Consider the following 18,665-nt stretch of genomic DNA (forward strand, 5'->3'; position numbering starts at 1 on the left):
TAACTAGCTAGGCTATAAATCAACTGCTTTTAAAATTTTCAAAGTCTAATCTTAAAGGCATACTAAAGGAAAATTTCAAACCGGAATTAAGCATTAAAATGAGTAAACTGAACATTCAAGAATACATTTCAAAAACAATTACCCAAAAAAATTTGTTTTCAATGGCGCTGGCAAGGCCCAAAGTCCAGTGTTTCATTTATTTTCATTTTTTTCAAAATGACCAAAACGTGCAAACACCGCTCAAGAATACGTCATAAAGTCCAGCAATAACAAAAGCCACGTTACCAATCTGATGTTTTGAGCAAACTGTCTGCTGTTTTGATGTTAAAATGTGCTGTTTTGATGTAAATACATACATAGCCTACAGTCAAATCGCCCGCAGTAACAATTATTGCGTGATCGGTTGATTGCTAGACTTTATGACGTAGACTTTATGACGTTCTTTACAGTCGCACGCTTCGTTGCTCAGGCCAATTTCATTTTGAAAGCTCTGACAAAAGCACGCGCACAATGGTGGTCAGACCGCAATGGGGCAAAATTTTATTGAAAATCGTTTTATGGTAGCATGTTAAACACAAAGAACGTGGAAAATCGCCAAGTCAGGTTTTTCCTTTAATACCCCTTTAAAAGCTTATTTCCTTATTTGGATTGGATTGTTTGGATATGGAAATATTTACATTTGACCACACTATGCTCAAATAATTCCACTTTTACTGGACAATAATCAAAGTCACCTTCGCATTTGTTGAGTAGAATTGAAAATAATATGACGTAGAAAAACGACATCTTAAGAATTTCCATGGAGATGATTTTTGATTTCCTTTGATTGATGTTTTACAGTTAAAGAACTTGCATCACAGACTAACAAATACTGCGGCTGATAAAAGAACAAAAGAATACGACAATCTGAAAAGGCAAATAGCTAAAACAAAAGAAAAGTTTCATTCTAAATTCTTTTGCAAATAAATAATATCACCGTCTTCTAACACAGTCATCTGAAATCAAATCTAAATCGCTTAGATTTAATATTGTTATGCATATCTTCTTGTGTCTCAACCCCATAGCATTGCTGCATAATTGTAAATGTTTTGAACCATCAACAAAAATTCAAGCACTAAGGTTGACAGTTCGAAGTTTCTAAATGCTGTACTTAAAGTTACCGAACTCTCTGAATGGCAGCGATCACTGGTTCACTCTTTGAAGTGTAACACTTCCACACAGTCATGTTATTATTATCTGCACGACAATAAATGTTGTAGGCGAGATGTTTTTTACAAAAACAAGAATTTCCTGCACACAAATAGTTCTGCAAACCTCCATCAAGCAACCAGTTTGCATGACTGCCATGGTTTTTACTTCCTTGTGTCTGCTTTCTATTCCTGTTGCTTTTTTAAAGAAAATAAGCAATCTGTTGAACTAATATCTTCTCACGCAATTAACATCAACCATGCTGCAACCAGTTACGTTTGATCAACGTTGATTTTTGTACAAGCAATATTTTTGTTGCAATCGACGCATTGCATGTAAACGATTGGAGTTGTTACAGATGTTCTAAAATTAATCTTATGATGCATTCTAGAGTTGTTTAAAACAATTGAAATAAAATTGGTTTTAAGTCATCAGTGAGACCCTCTCAAACGCAGCCATGCTGCAACAGATTTAATTTACTAAAAATAGGAAAGTAATGCAAGAAAAGACACATGCCTCAATTTCTCAACCCTGTTAGTGTACACAAACCACTTCCTCAGTATCTGCAGCTTTTGTTGCAGACGAATGCAGTGCAAAGATGTAGTAAGCTGAGAAATATCAAACTGGTGAATAGATATTTTTGTTTAGCTATTATTGTTAAAGACATGACTGTATGCAGCATTTCATTCCTTTTATGGGATCTCAACTTAAGGAAATATGGTTTGATCATGCTACGTTTGGATCATGGGAATGAATTGATTTAAAATCAGTGAGAAAGTTTCCCACGACCCAAGCATTGGCAATTTGGCCAAATGCCCTACGCTCAATCAAAATAAATATTTCGAATAAAGATCCAAGCATTTAAATATAAATACAAAACGAAACAAACGGTTAACCAGTGGGGATTTTCTTTTTGAATTTAAATATAAAGAGCTGTTTTGAAGCATTGAAATAAAAATCGACAGGAAATAATAAATCATTACAGCTTTTTAGATCTTTCTCAAAGGTCTGGTCTGACACAAAGCAACAAACGATTACTTAATCTTATTTGGAAAAACTGCAAAACTAAATTCTGTTGTGTTACTTAAAGTTATGAGTTTATGGCAGCAATACGCCGCCACCTGGCTTCTCTATTCTTCCTTGTTTCTGGATATGCTATGTAGCTTAAAAAACTATTTAGCTAAAGATCTCCGAATGGAAAAGTTTATGTTCTTTGGTAGCAGCTGACTCGATGGCTAGATGTCCCTTCGCTGCTTGAAACTATCTATTGGTGAGCATCTATAGCTTGCATTGTGCTGTGTGTTGTTACAATGATGGCCCAACAAAATGATCAGTATCATCACGTGTTAAGGCAGCCACCGCTAAGAGGACTCATGCGCGCTCCAGTCTGACCAACAGTTATTAAGCAAGAGAGTCAAAAACGAATCAAATATCTGTATTTTTAATGTAATTTAACGTTAAACAGAACAAAAAGTTCTCAATTATAAACACCTATGTCACATCCGTAATTAATCTTATTACATGAAATGAAAAAACTGTAATTAACTAAGTTTAATTGCAAGACCAGAAAACAAATTATTCTAAGCGTTCATGTTCACTGCTTGTCATTGTTGACAAACCTAGTCGTTATACCAAACAAAACTTATTTGATGTTACAAACTACAAGCTTCTCATTCAATAAGGGGAAGGAGTAATAGGCAGGGCCGTTGCAATGGGGGAGGGGTAATAGGCAGGGCCGTTGCGAGGATAATTCAGGCCCAATACCAGTGAGACCCTCAGACTCCAAATCAAAACACTTTTAAGAAATGATGCTATATCCAAATAATACGCGGTGGTTTCTTCAAGTTCCATGGTCAGTGGTCATCCTGTCAACGCTACTGAATCTTATTATGTCTTGACGGGTATTTCTGGGCTATCTTGCACCATTCCACGTGTTTTAATATCATCAGTTAATGCAAGCTCATGTAAGTTTGCATCATGGCAACATAACCAATACCATCTTCATGTCATCAGAGGGTTGATATTAGAAAAAAATCTAATTCTAGATTGCTTTAATAAGCTGCAGCTGCACTATCGGAGGCATTTGAATCCCAATGATGAAGTTTCTAAACGGAAATCTTGTTACATTGAAATTGTCATAATTTCCACTACATGTCGCTTAAATACAACAGTGACCACTAACTGCGGATGCAATTGAATGGACCACTCCTCAAATTCCAGGTCGCAAAGTTATGATGACATAAACCCTGATTGTGTTATTTGAATGAAACAATAGGTGGGCGCAATTAGTCACAACTACATGTGAAGCCGACTATGCTTTTGTGCATTGCTGCGGTGGTGAATCACAGAGCTGTATTGTTGCGTGGGTAGTGGTTGAAATTAGGCACGGAATTGATTAAATTTTGCGTCAATCCCATTTCGTGAATCATTCTTTTTATAGAAATGTTTCAAACTTGGCGTGGACAAGTTTCTCGACCAAAATAACCTCCTTCAAATTGACTGGCAGACTCGTAGGAAATTTGCAATTCATATAATTGATTTTGATCTATTCTAGGTCATATTCCAATCTTCCCTCAACCTTGTTCAAACACAATCAGTTGTTTTTAAGTAGAGTTTCTTTGAATGAGCTTCACTGTACCAGGGGTCGTGCTTTGGCCGCATATATAGCGCTCCTCTGAGCTAGCGATTTCGTGAGGAAATCCAAATTAATGTTGAGTTAAATATTGAATTGACTCGTTGTGAATAGATTTACGCTTGCAGATGAGCAGAGGATTGTTTATATCAGGGGTCACCAAACTACGGCCCGCAAACTGATTTCATCTGGCCGCCACGTGCTGCGGAAATAACAGCTGCACTACAACTGAGGTAAAAAGTTACTAAACTTTTTGTAAAGGACTCACGTTGCTGTTGAGCTACACGCAACCTGCTAATGATTTTTCCATATTGTTTCTTCTTATGACATTACAAACTTTTTTGTTAAAAACACCAATGTTTCATCAGTGTAATGTTTTTTCAAGAGCACGATGCCCTGTAGGCTAGTGTATGACAGCAGGGAATAACTTTTCCAGCAACCTTTCAATTTTCATCACAACTTTGCTATTCCACCGCCGACTTTGTTATTTATTGTGCTTAATTCAAGTCAATGGAGGTTCTAAATAGTTGTATATCTTTTCGCAATTTGCATCCGGCCCGCAGCTGTTGATCTCGCAGCAATCCGGCCCTCAGAGAAAAAAGTTTGGTGGCCCCTGGTTTATATCAAGCGTTGTTGTTGTTGTTGGCTGGCACCTGTCAAAAGATATTTTCTTCCGTTTCTACGTAAATGATTGGTAGACTTTTTAAAAACAAAATGGCAAGTTTATTTTATGTTTGTTTATTATTTCCAGTCCATCAGAATACAACTTGGTTTGAAAGCAACTTAGGAAAAGTTAATTTCAATGTTATAGCACAGCAGCTAACAAAATCCGCCGATTTTGAATCATTGTAAAAATGACAGATTTTTCTAGCGGGAAATATTTAATTTAGGCTGTGTAATATTTTTAGGCTGTGTAATTTAGGCTGCGTAATTTCGGCTGTGTAATATTAGGAAATATTTAATTGAGGCTATATTCACACTATATAGTGTAAATATAGCCTCAATAGCGTTGGCAGATAAGTAATTCTGCTCTAATTTGAGAAAAGTTTGAAGCTGTTGAAAACAAAAACTTGTATTTTGGAAATTTTTTTAGTCTAACCCTTACCTTGAGTCCTTAACCCTTCCTAACTTTAATCCTAACTCTGGCAACACCTGATTATAACCATGGCAACACGTGTGTAAAAATAGCCACTTTGTTTAATGTAATGTGTCAGACAAGAATTATGGGTGTTTGGAACTTCGCTTTAAATGAACAATCGCTCAAAGTAGTTAAATATTGGCTGGACGACTAAAAAATTGTTAATACACTGCGCGTAGTTGCGATTCAAACAAAACTCACACAGACAGAAGACGTCGTTTGGCAGACCGTTGTCATGGAAACACCTTTGGCAACGGTTGTACGCAGTACATCACTGCGCAGTATGCGAATAAAGCAACCTCAACAAATTGCACCTTTCACCCTCAAAATGCTCGTGAAAATTTAATTCAAATTAACACAATACGTATGAAGGGAAGTATTTACACCACACATGGTCACCTGCCACATAATCTCCTTGCAAACAGTTTTGATCCACTGACGAGCCTGTGGAGGTGGTATCAGCCTTCCATCATTGTCATATTCATATTATTCATCATCATATTATTTATGCCTTTCACATTGAATTTATTTCAAGCAAACATTTTATTTCACTGAATGTCTTTTAGTCTTTTTGCTTCTGAAAATGCCTTCAACGCAAAAACGTGAATATTTCTTATGCAAACCCAACACAATCCGCATCTAGCCCATAGCCTACTTGGTAGGCCTATTAGCAACTTTAATTGAAAGTTTTGCATTGATAATTAATTTTAACATTAAACTCTTCATCTAACAAATTGTACTAATGCGAACAACTGGTTTCTATCTGCAGACAGGCTATTCGAAACCTTTCAGAATTCAAATTTACCAATGTTTTTTTTGTATTTTTATCAGTGTAAAAGTTTTGTTAGAAAACATAATTACGCTCATTAAACATACAAACGCTTTCGTCTGTTGTTTGTACATACCAAGGCAACATCAAAGTTGCTTTGTGAGAACGCTATTTTACTCTAGCTCTCATCTCATCTGTTCAAACTGTATGTAGGTCACTTTGTTGCTGGAAGTTTTACACAAAAATTCATCAGTGACTGCCCAGGGCTGTTGGCGGTTCAATGCTTCATACGAACAATGCGACATTTAGCGAAAAGCAATTTGATATTACGCCAGACGAAGCCGATCATTAGTTTGTTAATTGATGTTATTTTTAGCATCACATTTACTATGAGCGCGTGTTAATCGGGAGGCACTTTAATTATTAATCGTTCTCACCCAACTCACCCTCTCTGCTGAAACCCAAGAAAGAATTAACTACGTTTATTTTAACGCTTCCTGTCTTTGCCACCATAAAAAAATTAAAACTATAAAAAACTTGGTAAAGCACAGAAAGATCTTTTACTGTAACTATATATTTCCGTCTACTCGCCAGTACAAGGCTTAGGACTCAGTAGTCACTACGTAGAACAAAACCTGTTTTTTTACTCGAAATCCTCGACCACTGTACCCTATGTTTATGACATCATTGTTACCACACAGAACAATTACAAACATCAGGTTATACCTCGCTCAGTGATGCGACAATGCGCCTCATTGTTACACCACACAATGACTACCGAACCTGGTACAGCCCATCAAGCAAAATTAAATTTAGAACTTTGCTACATCATCAAAGCTTTTGATCGCTCAGGGATCTATTGACAAAGTTTACCATTTCAAATATCTTTCAATCAACTCAAAATCTCTTAAATTTTTTTCTCACCTAAAAATTTACTTACAAAAGAGTGAATTTCTTATTTATGTTATTTGAAGCTACAAGCATGTACATATATGGTAATCTGTTTTATGCAGTTTTTAGTAAAGCTCTTTTATTTAAATTCCATGAAATTAACTGAACAGTAACTGCAACGTTGCGCGCTTATTACAAACGTGACTTCATACTGCGCATTGATGGGACATGAATTGTTTAAGTCGTGCTGATGAATTTAATTGAGATTTTTATCGAAGTTTTGACGATGGCGTTTAAATTTTAACTTTTTTATTCGTGCCCGAACAGTCGTTCCTACAAAATTTTAGCTGAAATCTAAATGTCAAATAAAAAAAATTTGTTTTCATTAAAGTGTAAACTTATTACGTTGCAATTTGGAACTTTAAGAAATGTAGGTCACCCCGTTGTGAAGACAAAGTGTCTAACGCTTTTCTATCTTCCTTTGTTTTTGTTGCTTAAATTTTGTAGAATAGACTGGGAACTTCTTTTGGTTTTATAGTTTTTGTTGCATCATTCAAAATGGCTGATACTTGATAGTCTTCCTTCCCTGAATATCCATGTTAGTGATTAGTCTATTAGGTTTAGTTTGACGTCTGTCAAACATACGTTTGAACATTATCGAGTCTCATTTTTTTAATTGCTTGGCTGAGCAGGAGCACGTTTATGTCGCGCGTTGTTGTTGATTTAGAGCACGCCCACATGTTAGACAAACAGCAGGCCAACTACTACAAACATGCAAAGACAGCACAGTAGGCTGCCACTTCCGTCATGGAACAAGGATGTAAATTGTTTCATTCACCAACTGATGGAGGAATTTAGAAACTGAACAGGTTATGTGTTTACTTTGTATGACCAACACAATTGTGGTTCGGTTCTGCTTTTTGAAGCAGAACCGAACCTAGGTCTACCGACCACTAGCTTTGGATAAAGTCAACGAATTCACAGAAGTAGGGTAATTTTTGTTAAACTAATTGGATAGCTTTCGTTAGCCTCTATCGCTGTCCAACCCTTTCCAAGAATTGACAGGGGATCCAAGCCATCCATGACACATAATTATCCTTTTGTGCATTGTATCCTACTCAGAAATACACCATCTTTCATCAATCTTTTGTGAAAATTAAACAACATTTTTCTGTATTACTGGTACTTTGCTTGACATGAATCCTTCCACCAATAACATTCTGTAGTTTTGAGTGATGTGTGGTGATGGCCTAACTAACGCAAAAGCAGAGCAAAACAAGACTTTTGTTACAGGAAAAGTCAGATCACGAAAAAAGGTTTTTCAAATTTAGACGAATTCAAATCCAAACCAAAAGTTTTGTGGAATTCTTTGTTACAGCGCAAGAGAAGGGAGAAAACAATATTGGGGGAAGATAATAAGAGGAGAGGTTTGTTTTATATTAACCCTAACCTAACATCACCACAACCCATATAATATACTTAGTGGCGTAAACAGTGAGGTCAAGGGGTGTTTGCAGACCTGAGTCTGGCACGATTTTAAGACTCGAAATTTTTTTAAGGGCAATAGGAACGAAAATACTGCGTATTCTTTGAGGTTGTATTAGTTTTTAAGATCTATTCAGTGAGGCCGGGATTTTTATCTGCACCAGATCAAAATTGTTTTCTTAAACAAAGCAACCAAAACAAACTGAGAAGTGTATAGTGGTTGCTCTGTGCAGGTAGATTGCATTCCAAAGTCACCGATGCAAATGATGTTTCTAAACCGATAGAATTTAAAAAAAATGCTCTTGGCGATGAAAAATAACGAAATGTTTTACGACTCGTAAGCAAAAAAGACGCAGTTGAGCAGTTCGTCTGTGATCACTGCCGTGTTCTTCCATTCCTCCCCCTCCGGATCGTAGTAGTCGATGTTCAAGGATGGTTTCAAACATTCGTCCCACCTGTGGAATGCAGAAGTTGGAAAATTAGCGCCATCGATTCTGTGGTTGAGGAAGGATATCTTGTCGAGCGAAAACGTTTTCGAAATCTTAATTCTAGAACATTCGTCAATTTCAATGGTTGGAACCACTGTCACAGACCCGGTTGGCTGGTCAGCCACTTTGACGGATTCTACTTTCCTCTTGTTGTTGAAGTTTTGCTGTCTGTAAAATACTGCATCCACTAGATGTCAGTGACTAAATTGAAATTGAATGCTTTCTTACCCCCCAACGATGTGAATTTTATTTTGAAGAATGATGGATGAGAAGTTGCATCTCACGGATAACATGGGAGGACAAGTGCTCCATACATCTGCATCAGGATCATAAACCTCCACAGAGGACATTGTGGTGTATTTCGCATCGCATCCACCTGATCATACAAAACATTATTGTTCCACAAAACGAGTATAGTGACGTCACAATGCTTTTGATGACAACAATATGCGTGGCGGGATATATAGCTGGTTATGTTGGTGGACCGTAATTTTTCTTGGATGCATTGGAATGCCCACTGCAAGTGACTACACTTTGCAAAAAGAAGCATCGGTGCATCAAAAGCATTAAAGAATACACCAACAAGAGAAGCGAGTTCTTAAAGGCATAGCCTACTAAATGAAATTTTCAAACGGGAATTAAGCATTAAAATGCGTAAACTGAACATTCAAGAATACATTTCCAAAAAAAATAACGAAAAAAATCTGTTTTCAAAGGCACTGGCAAGGCTCAAAGCCCAATGTTTCCTTTATTTTTATTTTTTTCTCAAAATGACCAAAAAGTGCAAACACTGCTTGAGAATACGTCACTATAGACAGCAATAACAAAAGCCACGTTAACAGTAACATCAGATCTGATGTTTTGAGCAAACTGTCTGATGTTTTGACGTTGAAATCTGATGTTTTGATGTACATACATACATAGCCTACAGTTAAATTGCCGGCAGTAACAACTATTGCGCGATCAGCTAATTGCTAGACTATAGTGACGTAGACTGTACAGTCGCACGCTTCGCTGCTCACGCCCATCCCCGTTTTGAAAGCTCTGACAAAAGCACGCGCGGAATGCTGATCAGACCGCAATAGGGTAAAATTTTATTGGAAATCGTTTTATGGGAGCATGTGAAACGCAAAGAACGTGTATAATCGCCAAGTCAGGATTTTCCTTTAATATCCCTTTAACTAAAACAAAATAATTCTGTTTCAATAATATTCTAATCAGTGGCGTTCGCAATACATTGTCAATGTCATGGCTTAGGGTTTGCATATAGAATTGTTCAAGGCCACGTTAAATTGTAACTATAGTAACCGAATTTTTACAAAACTACATAATTTACAAAATAACTTCTACATACAACCTTAACGCAAAAAAAAGCTAAGATTTGAAACTCGATGGAAAAGTTTTGACCTTTAAAACCCCTTCTTGTCGTACGACACTGATTCTGTTGACGACGTTTTGCGAAACAAGGTTTAAAGGGAAGAATGTTTTTGTAGTTTGAAGTAAAATACAGTAAACTACTAAAACCCACTTAGGAACGGACTCTAGGTCACTCATGAAACATTCAACTCATTGTTCTATGTCGCTTTTCTTTCAATAGCCTCAATAGCCTACATTTCACGTCGTGGTTTTTATATAAGCGAATGACACACAATCGTTAACCTGGTAATTAAAGTGTCTCACCCATGGCGTAGATGCGATCATTGAGGCAAATGGCATTAAGTTGGTCCCGGGCCAACCTCATGGGGCTCACAACCTCCCAGCTACTTCCGTCTATTTTAAGTCTTTCTACGTCCTCATGTGGTTTTGATGAGCCGTTACTGCCCCCCAAAGCGTACATATGATCTTGGAAGTAAATAAGTAATAATATGGTTATCCACAAGACTGGTAGATAGGCTACCAACTCAATAGGCTACCAATTTAGTAGGCTACCAACTCAATAGGCTACTTATGCAAAAATAACAAAAATACAACAAATAGGTAAATAATCTTTTATTGTTTATATTCTTCGTTGTTGTTGTCCGTAAACATAGAAAGGTTGACTGCTAATTTAATTTAATTTAAATTTTCTTTCAAAGTATAAAAAAATGATTCAGAAAAAACAATTTTAAATAATAAACATTTGTCTAACGCAAGCAGTTAAATATTATTATGTCATAATGTTGAAGATTGACCGCAGGAATCTTTTCCTCGAACTGAGAAAGCTTCTTTGAGAGGCTACTCTAGGCAGTCTGGCATGCTTGCAAAGGCTTTGAACTACTGACACTGGGCCGGTTATCGAAATTAACAGAGTGAAGTTTCCGATTGTGTCGAAGTGATGTCTGAATTATTTATTCACTAGGTGCTGCTGAATGGAGAGCAGTCCTGAAATGGGTTGCTCAAGCGCAAACCCCGAGAGTCAAACCAGCTCCTCTTGATCTTGTTGATGGTTGATGTCTTTAGAAAAGACCGACAAGATACGCTTCGCTGGGTTTTTGTTAACCAATCAATGAAATTCAAACTCTGAAGTTCCTACATTTATGCTATTTTGTGGGCAAAAACTAATGAAGTTTAATTGCTTGTAAGTTGTACCTCTGCATACCACCAGAGCATGTCCTCCTCTCCTACGATTCATATCAGGAAGGTCAGACCATTCATCTTTGCTCGGGATGTAGACTTCCGCTGATTTGAGGCTATTGTCATTGCCGGTATTTTGCGCGCCAACGCTGAAGATCTTGTCTGCAAGATCACGTGATGGTCAGGTGATAGTCACAATAAAAGGTAAAGGTGGTCCTACACTTGATTCAAGTGTCTGGTATGAGAAGATAAGGTTCTCATTGTACTATGCCATTGGCACTAAGGAGAGTAGGGTGGCTAGTTCCTTTCTCTCGGCCGCCTTTACTTCAGCAATTATGCCCACCCAATAGGTAGGGATGAGCGGTGTTTTCAACAACCAGCTTAGCCGAGAGTCAAACCAGGTTTGCATTATTGGAAAGCCAGCTCTTTACCTGTTGCGCCATCCCACCGCCTACAATAAATTGTCTAATTATCCTTTGTAGCCTACCTAGTACCTAAAAGAAAATATCGGCTGCACAGCCGAGTAGTGAGAACCTTAGCACGGCACTCGAAAGATCCCTGGTTTTACACTTCAGAGTATGCGGGGCTGTGTCTTTTGGAGAACACTCATAGGCGTGTCTGAAGGACACTAAGATTTGAGTCGTATTCACTTAATCCAAGTCTTCAGCCACTGGGCGTAAGCCTGGACACGATGACAGCAGAAAATCTTTGTTGTTCAGTGAAATTCATATCAGAAAGTTAGAATGAAATTGCTGTGATGAGGTTCACTAGAAGAAATGAAAAACGTGAAAAATGATCTCCCAAAAGACAAAACGGCTAAAATTAAACTAACACAGTTAGAGGGCAAACCTTTGAACAGCGCGACCGCGTGGTCCATGCGTTTTTCTTTCATGGGCTTCATTGTCTTCCACTTCTTTGGTTTGTTCAAATCCAACTTGAACACGTCATCGGTAGCTTTGCTGCCCTGCCCGCTTTCGCTTGTCCCGCCGATGACGTAGATGCTATTGCGACGTAACGCGATCCCACAGCTGTATCTTTTCGCGGGGACACTCTGGAAGATATTGTTTGCTATTTATATTGGGGAGCTATTGCAATGCGGAAGTGTTTCCAGAGACACACAACACACGTTTGTACAAAAAAATGAAATGGCACAATGGTGCAGATGGTCCTTTCGTTTATACTCTTCACTTTGCTGATGAGAATAATAATTTAAAAGCAAACTACATTCATTTGAAGACACGAAAGTATTTCATCGGCAAGGTCAACCACTGTGATCATTCGTTTCACCATTTTGAGGTTGCAGAATTTTCAACCGGAACGGCAGGTAAAGGAACATTAGGAACATTAGCTCATTAGCCGCCCCGATGGCTCAATTGGTTAGCGCGTCACTTCTGGAACGAAGAAGCTTCAAAATCAAGCGGCGCTGGTTCGACTCTCGGGGTGTGCGCTTGAGCAACGCACGTTAAGAACTGCTCTCCATTCAGCGGCATCTAATGGATGGAATAGTTCCCCAGCAACAAGACTTCAACAATTGGAAACTTCACTTTGTCAATCTCGGTGACCGGACCTGCGTCAGTGATTCAAAGCCTCTACAAAACAAGTATGCGAAACTGCCAGGATTAAGCTCTGGAAGAAGCTTTTCCAGTCTGATGATAAAGATTCAATCAATCAATCAATCAATCAATAATGCTGGTACAAATTAAACATCCAGGTTCTTTCTGAAAAAAGCATTTTTACAAAGGTTCCTTCTAAAAAACAATCTAAAATAAATGGTATAGCATAACTGATTAAACATAAAATTTCAACCGGTCTATAAGTAGCGTCAAACCAAAAAATAGCAGCCTATGATAATTTATTTAGGTAAGAAAATAAGCTACATCACATTTACATGATAAACGTTTTATACAAAAAGTAATATAGAAAATTCCTACCGGTCCAATTTTAGAAAAAACTGGTAGAACCGAAATATTTCGAAGCTCCATGAGGCCTCGGTCTGGTGTGAACCCGAACACTTTCGCATTCTTATCTGAAGCACAATGGAGTTGAATGTGCAACCTGCCTATTGACTACTCTGACGTATTGGTGGAGCTACAATTCATTTCTTGCTTTATTAATTGTTTTCCTGGTCTTTTCATGAAATACAAGACAAGTGTTGCCATCACGTATTCCATGTCTATCTCCATTTTTTGAGTTGAAGCACCAAATATACCAATAAAATACTGATCCTCTGTGCAGTTTCAAAAAATATCTTTACAACTTGACAATTATTGTGTTTGGTGTCGTCCATTTCAAATCCTACTAACTCTAGGTTCACGGCTGGTTTAAATATTTCGTTCTATCACTTACCTGCTTTTTCTAAATCAATAGACTTTCGCCCTTCTATTATGACGTTGTTGTCTGACTTCTTTGATGACGTCATAACTTGATAGTTTAGCGGCAGCAATAAGTATGACAAGTGTCCCTAGGGCGGTGGCAGATCAACTGTTGCTTCTTAGAGCTGACACAAAGGTGTTAGAAAAAAAGTAAAACTGTTGTGATGCAAAGATGATATACCAACGTTGCCTAAAGACAATATATTTTGACATTCAGTTGATGAAATAGTTCTCATCGAGTGGTGCACATTTCTTCTACATAATTTATAGTCCCACGTTAGGTTCACTAATTAATATTTTCTGAAGTTTGTAACGGAGATAATGAGCTTGTCCGCAATTACCTGACCCTCACAATCACTTTGCACGTACGGGAGAAAATTAACTCTAGTTAAAACTTAGGATAGTAACAAATAATGAACCCATATTTTAATGACAAATCTCATGCAATGAACCAATCAATGTGAAGGGCGGATTTGTTAGGGAGGGGGCTAGCAACCACCTATACCCTCTCGAACAAAGCAACTACGTTTACTCTTTTGCCACGTTTAATTTGTGACATTTTTTTGCAATGGTAACTTCCAACATTTTGCTTTCGCTCAACTCAATACATCGCAAATTGAATTTCACATTCACAGTACGTCTGTCTTCTCAAAGATAAGTAGAGTTTTGACTTTGATTATTTGGTCAATTAATCGGCTATTAACCCAAAAGGTTTTTGAAATATTGGAAACACTATTTCACTACATCTTACGATCAATCACGCTTTTCTAAGTAAATTTTAGAAATCTTTTAGATTTCTGTGTTTACATTCTTTCATCCAACTAACTCAGACTTTTTTTAAGATTTTGCTGTTGGCAGTAGCGGATAAGGCGTTGGCTTTCCAATTATGCAAACCTAGTTCGACTCCCGGCTCAAGCTGGTTGTTAAAAAACACTGCTCACCTCTACACAGGGTGTAATAAATTAGGTGGGCATAATTGCTAAAAGAAAGGCGGCCGAGAGAAAGGAACTGGCAGCCTTACTCTCGTTAGTGCCAAAGGCTTAGTATAATGAGAACCTTATCTTTTCATTCCCCGAATCTTAATAACTGGGTATGAGACCTTTACCTAATGTTGGTAGCTGCTAATATTTTGACAGAAATATGTCTGGTGACAAAACAATCACCCCTCTACTAAAATTGTCCATGATTAAAAAAATCACCTCTTTACCAAAATTGCTAATATCTTGGTGGACTACCATTCAGCAAGCGTTAAAACTTTTAAAATTCCAAATGTCTCTTCTGCTTCACAGTGGAACTGCAACAAATTACTGAGAGCTTTTCCCTAGTTTTCAGTTGGCATCTTAATACAAAACCATAAGATTGCGTTTGTTCAACGGCGCTAGACGTAGCAGCGATGTAAAATAGGCAGCGTTTGCTAGTCACGTGGCTTAGAATGGTATCTTTACGTAAGTTTGATGTTTAACAACACAACAGAAACGTGGGCACGATAAATCTGTTCTGACTGGTTTCTCTTTACTGTCAGCTACCTTGGCCAGCTGTGAATAATTTACTATTTCATGCAAATCATTTCTTGGTGATTTGCTGATGTTTTTCTTTCTTAGAATTTTTAAACATTGTGTATAATTCTACAACAAAAAATCAAAACATTGAAACTGTGAAAAAAATGACTTTTTACTAATTTATTTACGCACTGTATTGAACTTACATAATTTATCTGTTAGTGCAAGTCAGTTTTCTGCTTAGAAAAGGTAGGGACGCTACATCACTCAACTAAAGCCTATAGCAAAAGACCACCTCGCCTGAGGTGGCTTCTCAACTCTCCAGTAGGTTTTCATTCTCTTGATGTGGTACTCTTTTAATTTTTAAGTCACTGCTGATACAATCAACCAAACTCGGAATGAAAGTTTCCAACTGTACAATTTGCCACAGAAGCCAGTAATTTACCATTTAATTGCCACCTCCCGGTGATTGGTGAGCTGTTCGACTGGCCACGCTTAGCTAAGAGGCACTTTGCAGCAGGCTATATGACGTCAGTTACACATTGATTTAACTCGAATTTTACATTGCATTCAATCAAATGTAAGCTACCGATCATTTCAACTGATCAACGAGCGCCATGATTCTAAATACCCACTACCGAAGGAATTTAATTTAATAATCGTCTTCAAATACGTCACAACCAGGGTTGCCACTTTTCTTGTCACAGATGTTGAGTGACAAATTCACAAAAGTCGTATGCATTTGTTACAGTTCATTCACAGAACGAGACAGAGGAGGAAATATTCTAAAACAAGAAAAGCTACAACCAAAAAAACAAATGAAATGTCCTAAACATGGACAGAAATATTTTTTAATGCACTGGTCTTTACAATATCAACAATAGGACAACCCTGGCCACCAGTGGTGCCCTCTTGGAGAAATCGTTTGTTGAGTTTAGAATTCTCGCCAACGCTTCCATTGTCGTGCGGTGTTCTTGATTGTTCGTCGTGTCTTGATGCGCTGTTCGTTTTTAGAGCAGTTGAAGAATGAAGCTTCACCAAAAAGACACAGTCGCGTCAAATCTCAAGCATTGTGGGAATTGGTGTTTCCGCTCACAGATTGGGTGGACCTAGAAGACTTGTGAAGTATCTTTGACTTTATTAAAACATTTTCAGCCAAGTTTAACTTTGTCTATGAATGTTTGTGCTAAAAGGGGCGAATAAAAAAAGTTGGCCCTCTTTCTATTTCTGCTTGTTTTACGTCGCTATTTGATATTGTTATGGTCCTGTTTGATGTTGTGTTTGTTGATTGGCAACTGTTGAATGTAATGTATATGTATGGTGTCGAAGGCTTTATGCTTACGATGACATGTGTCTGTTATTTGCGCTTTGATTCTGTCTTGTTGTACCCAGGCTTGCGCCCGTGGTTGAAGATTTAGATTGATTAGACCGGAAGACAAGAAGCCAATCTTCGTGTCCACCTTCGGGTATGTTATTAAGAGTCCTGCCAAAGACACAGCACGAGCCTGTGCTCTTTCCATCGTCATTTAGGGGTCTCGCCCATTGTTTGTGCAGGCGACTAACTTCATTGGTCTATCAGCAAAGCTTCGTGTTGAAGAATTCATTTTGTCCGCAAATATAAGTCGACAAGACCGACATCAACGTTGTTGGATGGTAAGAATTCGTAATAACAACATCAAGAAAATGGTTCAGAAGAATTTATAATCCAAGTTTCCCAACAAAAGCAACAATTCGTCATATACAAACCACGCAAAGTTGTTCATAAGTTAGAAATACTAAACTTTGACTTGGTATGTAAGTTTCCTTTAGAAATAAGATATTTGGTTCCATTCTGTTTGAAGAAATTAAGTCACTAGCTACAAGAAGGCCTTGCCAGCCGCGTATTTAACTGCCCTCGTTATCACAACAATAATATTCAGAGTAGTTCTTATAAAACGTCATTTATTGTCGAGGCCCAGTAAGCTTCGAAATAAGTAAGTAAGCTTCGTAAACAGCAAACGCAAATCAACATAAACAAAATCGACCACACAAAATACTTGACAAATATTTGTGGGTGGTAGTGCGGCACATAGCTTGCGCCTAATTTTGCATGACGCTGCTATTTAATAAAAGAATTTATTGACTATCTAGTTACGTTTGATGTAGTTCCCAAATTGCATAAAATTTGCCTATTTGTATTATAGAAGTCTTTGCCTAAGAAATACGGAAATTCAGTAATAATTGAAAAGGTTCATAACCAAATAAATCATAAGAAAATAAAAATAATTTGTATATTTCAATTTAAATTGCACCACAACAATGAGATGGCATTCCGTGCTTTCATTGTTTCTCTTCTAATCATTTCTTTCACAAAAGCTTCAAAATCTTTAAATTTTAAATCTCATTTGCAAGCAAATCAGTATATAAGAGGCCGAGTTTCTTATAATCTTTAGGATCAAGATCATGCCGATCTCTGACTGAGGTAGGCAGTTTCAATAGCAACATGTTTCAATGGGGCCTCGCCGACTCACCATTTTGTGCATGTGGCTCAGATTTTCAGACTGCATACCGTATTATCTACCAATGTCTTGTACACTAACCCAAGGATAGATATATGGATCTAACAACGCTCGATGAACACACAATCCATTGGCTGCTGTGCCTGGATATAATAGCGTGACCTGCGGTGGTCTCAAAAGCAAGAAGAAGAAAGATAAAATTTAATCGCATTTTATTTATATACCGATCAATGGAAACTCTTAAAAAACAAAGAAAACTTTTAATATGCTTTACGAGAAATGGATTTGATTCCCGAGTTCATATTCAGTCAAAAAGTCCACAATGCAAATGGAATGTGGTTGATAAAGGCAAATTGACATCGTTTACATATTACACATCACGTTCATTTATTATGCTTAATTATATCTCTATTTTTATTTACTTTTTTCTGAATCCGCATGGTCACACTGAGCCGGTTTCCTGCAATTTTTATTTTTTGAGTCTTTTATGACATCACAACCAAGTTTTGAATGCGAGAGTGCGAGACTCTCAAAGTAAAAACTTCGGGAAACTTGTCACTTTTTGAATTTCTTTTGTGTTAACTGTTAAATCGCCCTTGCTACTCTAGCAAGTGTTGTAGGTCTATCTTATTATCGACGAAATAAAAGTTTTCTTTTTTCGCTTTCTTTTCTAGGTTTGGTGGCTGTGCATTTTTAAGATTATGTTTTTCAAACAGTTTTATTGATGCATATTTTAAACCTTTTGGTTTTGTCATCTTCTCCTTTTATTGGTGTAAAATTCGTGTGATTACTTTATCGTTCTCTACATGTTCGCGCCAGCAAAGAAAAATAAATTGAATTGAATTGAATTGAATTGTATTCCACAAACTTTGTCAAAAGAAATTAAACAATCGCAACGAGCAAGCAACTTGTTCAAAAAAGCGATTTATTTGCCACTGACCGTTCAACGCAAAAATGTTCTTGCTTGTGAAAGTAAGCTCCCAGTTCTGAGGATAACAATAATTGACAAGCATTAGTAATCTTGAGCAGTTGTGAGGGGCTGACTTAGTATCACCAATGAGGGTACAAAGGTGCAGACCGCAGGGGGCAGATTGAAAGGTTCTTCATAAAATAATTATTCTTGCAAAGAATACAAATAATTTCGATACTTTA

General features: G+C 37.4%; 2 protein-coding genes across 2 annotated transcripts in view; both read right to left on the reverse strand.

The window, feature by feature from the left end:
- LOC145776284 (metabotropic glutamate receptor-like) overlaps positions 1–1,225 on the reverse strand; it is a 36,726-nt gene extending 35,501 nt beyond the window's left edge. The window contains exons 1-2 of the mRNA XM_082587687.1: positions 1,161–1,225; positions 735–820 (exon numbers count right to left, since the gene is read on the reverse strand). Coding sequence (XP_082443813.1) covers positions 735–820; positions 1,161–1,225 — 151 coding nt within the window. The remainder of the gene's footprint in view (positions 1–734; positions 821–1,160) is intronic.
- Positions 1,226–8,340: 7,115 nt separating this feature from the next.
- LOC145776285 (uncharacterized) lies at positions 8,341–13,572 on the reverse strand. The gene is made up of 7 exons (XM_082587688.1): positions 13,491–13,572; positions 13,076–13,170; positions 11,994–12,195; positions 11,160–11,306; positions 10,272–10,433; positions 8,820–8,967; positions 8,341–8,558 (listed from the first exon to the last, which is right to left on the reverse strand). Exons 1-7 carry the CDS (start codon positions 13,561–13,563, stop codon positions 8,432–8,434), a joined length of 954 nt encoding a protein of 317 aa, XP_082443814.1. The 5' UTR covers positions 13,564–13,572; the 3' UTR covers positions 8,341–8,431.
- Positions 13,573–18,665: the final 5,093 nt, after the last annotated feature.

This window comes from Aplidium turbinatum, chromosome 8 (genome assembly GCF_918807975.1).
Source record: "Aplidium turbinatum chromosome 8, kaAplTurb1.1, whole genome shotgun sequence".
Classification (NCBI taxonomy): domain Eukaryota; kingdom Metazoa; phylum Chordata; class Ascidiacea; order Aplousobranchia; family Polyclinidae; genus Aplidium; species Aplidium turbinatum.